Raw genomic sequence first — 6,167 nt, 5'->3', positions numbered from 1 at the left:
AAAAAAAAAAAAAAAAAAAGGCCATTCATCATACACCTCTGCAGGCCCAGTTTTAGGGTTGGTGGCCCCAACCAGCCTTAGCTGGCTTGCACTGGACAAGAACTGGCTCCAAGTTCCTGTAAGACAGTCGGGTTACGTGAAGCTGGGAAGGTATGCAATTAAAGAGGAAAAAAGGGAAAGACAGAAAAAATAACTAAAGCAAAGCTTAGTCAGTGAAGGCAGCTTACAAGCAGAGGGGTTTTTACAAGCTCTTCCTCTGTCTGTTGCTCTGAAAGACAAGCTCAAGAATTCCCCTTAGCTATAGCCACCAGCTTTCATTAACTCTATGAGGTACGGTCTCACGAGAAGATGAGCAGATGTTCGGTAATTAGCAGATGGGGCCACTTAGATAACATTTATCTCTGGTAATAACTCTTCCCTGGGAAAAATCCCCAATTTAAATTCCTGTAGTTAGTTAAGGGAGGAGCAGTAGTTTCTCTCGAGCCCACAGGGTCTCTACTGCCTTTAGCTCAAAATAACCCACATGCCAAAGTAGCACATCTCGGGGACGTCTGTTCTGAACCCTACACTTGTCACTTAACCTCCCTGAGCCTCAGTCTCAACCTCTGTGAAATGGGGACAATAAAACCTACCCCATGGTGTTGTATGAGGATCCCATGAGGTGATGCGTGTGGAGTGCCGGCATAGGGCCTGACCCAGGGGAAGCCCTGGTCAGTGCCAGTTCTTGTCAGTCACACAGAGACACACAGACACAAAGACCACTCACGTGGTTACGTAAGAGGATGAGGCCAATACTGAACCCAAGTTCCGCTGCTCGCTGCTCAAAAGGCCAATACCAAGGGGACAAGTGTTGGTGGGAAAGGAACATCTGCTTGATTCAGCAGTCTTCATCTGGCAGGGGTCGGCTTCCTGTAAAAAGAACTTAGGAACGTGTGTCAGGCCTTTATCTGTGTCTTCAGGGAACTGGGAGTTCTGTGCCTCTGCTCTGTGGCTGGTCTGTCATCTAAACTGTTACCAGTTTCCCAGCACAACAGCTAGTCTTTGTTTTTACATCTTCGTGTTTCCTAACCATTAACTCTTGAGCCAGCCTTCTGAGTCTCAGGGGAGGCCTGGGAGACGAGAGCTTTGCTACAAACAAGAGGCAGGCGGAGGACATGGGTTGGGGCTGCGGGGGAGGTCTGTCCCAGGAAGGCCCCACAGGACCCTGCTTGGTTACAGTTACACTCACACACCGCAGAGCCACAAACACTGAAGCCCAAAGCCACAGCAAGTTCACACACACACACACACACACACACACACACACACACACAGAGGCACACAGACCTGAGGGTCCCAGGGAGCTGCCCTGTCCAGGCTCTCGCTCAGCCTCAGCAGCCCCAACCTCACCCTCTCACCCCAGACAGAAGCCATCTGGCTGGAGCTAGATCTGACCCACTCTTCTGAGAGAGCTGGCAACATCAAAGGGAGCCCTTTAAGCCCCTTTCCACTTTGCTATGCTGGTGGAGGGGGTCCCTGCCTTGGTTCCTGCAGACACTCTGGAGTCCCCAGCCCCAGGCATGAAACCCTACTGCCCACTCCTTTATTTTTTGATCTGGTGGAGTAGAGGTAGGAGATAGAGCCAGGAAAGGATTTTTCATCTGTAATCCACAAAGACACACATACCCACCGAGACACAAGCAGACAGGACATAAAAGCATCTGCATTATGCTTATAGGCCACAGCTCTCTGCCTGGCAGGGAGGGGACCCAGCACCCTCTCAGATCCAAATCCACTGACTCCAAATTTAGGGCTTTTTACTCTATTCATTTAGCACTATCTCCACCACCATCCCCATCCCCACTGTGACCACTATCACCACCATCATCACCATCATAACTGCCATCACTGCCACCATCACCACCATTAACAGCATCCCCACCACCACCATTATCACCCCATTATAGCCCCCACCACCACTGCCATTGCTACATCATCATACCATCCTTGTCTGAACAGATGGAGGAGCCCTCTTGGATCCTGACACAGCATGGAGGAAAGACCCAATGAGAAGGGCAGAAGGAGGGCGACATGCTTCCTAGGAGCCCAGGGGACAAGGTCCAGAAGCTCGGGCCTCTGCAGCATCCCTAGTTTCTCCCAAACCTCAACCCTGCTGGAGACAGTGTCTTCCCAGACAAGACTGAGCCTCCTTCCCTGCCCTCCTCCCAACCCACAGAGAACTGGTCCCCATCAGGCATGGTCCTCGTGGTTTTCCAGTGCCAGAGCCAGCCGTGGAGAGAGAGAAACCCAGCAGGGGCGGGGCAGGGAGGGGCAGCACCCTGGCTGCACCCACGGGATTGGCCAACCTGTGCCCTCTCAGCCAGCACCTGACTTAGAAGGTTCCTCAGAGAGACAGTGGCCTCAGCCTCCGCCCTGAGCTCTGCCCATCTCAGCCATGAGGTACGCACCCAGTGGGCAGAGTGGGCCTCAGGGCCCATCCTGAGGCAGCGGTGAGGTGGGAGGACGCCAGCAGGCCCCGTGGGGGGCACCATGGACAAGTTCCGGATGATCTTCCAGTTCCTGCAGTCCAACCAGGAGTCCTTCATGAACGGCATCTGCAGCATCATGGCCCTGGCCAGCGCCCAGATGTACTCCGCCTTTGACTTCAACTGCTCCTGCCTGCCGGGCTACAACGTGGCCTACAGCGCCGGCATTCTGCTGGCGCCACCTCTGGTGCGCTTTCTGCTTGGTCTGATCATGAACAGCAACGTGTCCATGCTGGCTGAAGAGTGGAAGCGGCCACCGGGCCGCCAGGCCAAGGACCCCGCCGTGCTGCACTGCATGTTCTGCTCCATGGCTCAGCGCGCCCTCATCACACCCGTCGTCTGGGTGGCCGTCACACTGCTGGATGGCAAGTGCTTCCTCTGTGCCCTCTGCACTGCTGTGCCCGTGACCGTGCTGGGCTACGGCAGTCTGGCCCCCGGCCTGCCCCCGCCTGAGCTCGCCTGCCTGCTGGCCCGGGTGCCCTGCCCCGAGGTCTGTGACGGCGACTGGCTGCTGGCCCGCGAAGTGGCCGTGCGCTACCTGCGCTGCATCTCGCAGATAAGGGGCCAAATGGCCTTGGGCTGGGTCTCCCCTCACAGACTGGGTCCCTTGGAAAGGACCCCATCCCCCATCTCGAAATGGGGCTTCCTCAGGACGTGGTCATGTTTCCCCAAATAGATGTAGGCCCCCAGCCAGGGCTGGGTCTCCCTCCTCAGAAGGAGCTCCATGGGGCAGGGGCATATTCCCCCAAAGGAGGCCAGGGCCTCCGAAGGCAGAACCATGTGTGTTCCCTCAGGTCAGTGCCACCTGGGGAAGGAGCACTGTGCCCTGTGCTGAGGTCCCCAGAGGGGACCCAACTGCTCAGCCAGCCCCTCATCCTCTACCCTGAGCTCCAGTTTGGAAATCTGGGGGAATCTGCATCCATTTCCTCTTCCAGGCCGGGGCAGTGGTGAGGCCAGTGTGTGGCTGGGCCATTTGGGTACATTTCCCTGGCAAATGTCCCCAGCTGGCTCTCCCTGCTCAGGGACTGGGAGCTGAGGGGCCGGTGCCCCTGGAAGGGAGACCTGAGTGAGGGGGATGCACTGTTGGGATGTGCGCCAAAGGAAGGGATGGAGGACCTGCTGATGGGGAAATCTAGAGCTCAGGTCCCTCAGCCTCGCTCCCACGTCCTCTGCCCCTCAGACCTCCTCTGCAGTTACTGTGCTTGGGGAGGAAGACCCAAGCAGGGACCCAGGCTGTCAGGGAGGCGACAGGGGGCTGGGCCTGCCCTGCAAGCCTGGAGAGACATGCACACTCTGCTCCAGCGAATCCAGACACCCCCGCTCCCCCTCCAGCCTGGGCTCTCCCCTGTGGGGCTTGCATCGCCACCAGGCACCCATGTGAACCTCACGCTCCGAGCGTACAATCTGAACTCTGCTTCCCTCCCAGCCTGCACCTCCTCTCCTGTGGGTACTTGTCCGTCATCCCAGGCCTCGGGGCCTGGGGCAGCTGTCCCTCCACCTGACCTTTAAACCATCAACTCATAAACTAAAAGGGCCCCCAGATGGCAGGCTGCCTGGCCTATAGACATGTTTCATTTGGCCTTCAGGGGTTGAATTCGAAATTCAATTTTAGAATTAGTTGGCATCATCTAAAACCCAGAAATTTTCACATGAAAATGAGATTTTCCAGCTTTACTTGAAACGTCAGGAGATTCAGCCGAGCAGGGTCCACATTTCCTCATCCAGCACATGCTCTGCAGCTCCCCACCTGATGACTACTCTGCCGTAGCCCACTGACCCCACTACAGGCATTTGGTTTGCCCTGCTTCCCCATCCTGATCTGGCCGAATGCTTCTCTGTGCAACTGGGGTTGACCCTGGAGCTCAGACTGGGGGAGCAGCCTTCCCCACAGTGAGTAGAAGAACAGAACTAGCACCCAAGCATCTGGTGCTCGCCACCATGGAGTTTGAGCAATTGTCCAGTTTGTCTCTGTGACCCCTGAGCCCAGCTCAGAGCCCACACAGAGGAGGCGCTGACTGAGCGCTGCTGACTGAAAAGGCAGACACTAGCAGGAGCCGGGGTAGAGATACAGGACTCAGGAGGAAGCGTCACTATGAGAGGTCAAGGAAGGCTTCCTGAAGGAAGAGGCATGCTTACTGAGGGCTGGTTGGCCTAATAATAGTGGCTAACAGTTACTGAACACTAACTAGGTACCAGGCACTGTGCTGTTTATTATCACATTTAGTCCTCAGAACAGCCCAATGGGATAGGTTCTATCAACAGCCCCGTTTTGTAGGTGGGAGATACTTTGCTCCTAGTCAACCGTTAAGGACAGGCATACTTCGTTTTCTTGCAATTCACTTTACTAGGCTTTGTAGACATTGCATTTTTCACAAGTTGAAGTTTCATGGCAACCCTGCATCGAGCAAGTCTATTGGCGCCATTTTTCCAACAGCTTTTGCTCACTTCGTGTCTCTGTGTCGCATTTTGCTTATTCTCATATTTCAAATTTTTCATTATTATATTTGTTATGGTGATCTGTGATCAATGATCTTTGATGTTACTCCTATAACTCACTGAAGGCTCAAATAATGGTTAGCATTTTGTAGCAATAAAGTATTTTTTAATTAAGGTATGTATACTGTTTTTTATACATAATGCTATTGCACACTTAATAGACTACAGTATAGTGTAAACATAACTTTTATCTGCATTGGGCAACCAAAAACTTCGTGTGACTCACTTTATTGCAATACTTGCTTTATTGTAATGGCCTGGAGTAGAACCCACCATATCTCTGGGATACGCCTGTAGTGGAGACAGGCAAACCCATGCAGCCAATTTCCAGGGTCTGCCCAGCTAACTCCTGTGTACTGAGTGCCAGACCTACATACAGGGCATTTTACTCAAGTGGTCTCATTTCCATGAGATGGGTAGGTCTATGCCCATTTTACAGAACAGGAAGTGGAGGCCAAGAGGTGCTGTCATTGGCTCTTTGTTGTCTGTGCTCTTTTCCCTAAAGGCCCTGACATGGAGTGTGCTTTGGGGGGTTGGACAGGTTTGGGAGGCTAGAGGGCAGTGCCCAGCTGACTCTCTCTTCTCTCCCCTGCAGGCACTGGGCTGGTCCTTCGTGCTGCTGACCACACTGCTGGCATTCGTCGTGCGCTCTGTGCGGCCCTGCTTCACTCAGGCCGCCTTCCTCAAAAGCAAGTACTGGTCCCACTACATCGACATTGAGCACAAGCTCTTCGATGAGACAGGCACGGAGCACGCCAAGGCCTTTGCCAAGGTCTGTATCCAGCAGTTCTTCGAGGCCATGATCCATGACCTGGAGCTGGGTCACGGCCATGGGGCGCTGGCTGCAGTCCCTGCTGGCTCAGCTGCTCCCGCTGCCACAGACGGTGCCAACGAGAGGGAGAAGCTGCGTGGCATCACCGATCAAGGCACCACGAACAGGCTGCTCACGCGCCGGCACGAGTGCAAGCCGCCCCTGCGGCTGAGCCAGGAGGAGCCACTGGTGGGCAATGGCTGGGCTGGGGGCGGGTCCCGGCCTTCACGCAAGGAGGTGGCCACCTACTTCAGCAAAGTGTGAGCCGCAGCCATGTGAAGAGGCAGGAATGGAGGTCTGAGGCCACAGCACCCCCGACCCCCAAACCAGATGGC

General features: G+C 54.7%; 1 protein-coding gene across 1 annotated transcript; it reads left to right on the top strand.

Annotated features, from left to right (window-relative positions):
• Positions 1–2,529: 2,529 nt before the first annotated feature.
• On the top strand, positions 2,530–6,096 carry CALHM1 (calcium homeostasis modulator 1). Its single transcript, XM_007470433.1, has 2 exons — positions 2,530–3,108; positions 5,617–6,096. Exons 1-2 carry the CDS (start codon positions 2,530–2,532, stop codon positions 6,094–6,096), a joined length of 1,059 nt encoding a protein of 352 aa, XP_007470495.1.
• Positions 6,097–6,167: the final 71 nt, after the last annotated feature.

The sequence above is a fragment of the Lipotes vexillifer genome, unplaced genomic scaffold, assembly GCF_000442215.2.
Source record: "Lipotes vexillifer unplaced genomic scaffold, Lipotes_vexillifer_v1.1 scaffold916, whole genome shotgun sequence".
Lineage (NCBI taxonomy): Eukaryota > Metazoa > Chordata > Mammalia > Artiodactyla > Lipotidae > Lipotes > Lipotes vexillifer.
This window is presented reverse-complemented; position numbering and strand designations above follow the sequence as displayed.

Excerpts from the sequence above, each read along its gene's own strand:
- CALHM1 (XM_007470433.1), top strand. The coding sequence starts at position 2,530 with ATGGACAAGTTCCGGATGATCTTCCAGTTCCTGCAGTCCAACCAGGAG. Across the intron at positions 3,109-5,616 it reads GCCAAATGGCCTTGGGCTGG|GCACTGGGCTGGTCCTTCGT; the intron begins GTCTCCCCTCAC and ends TCTCCCCTGCAG.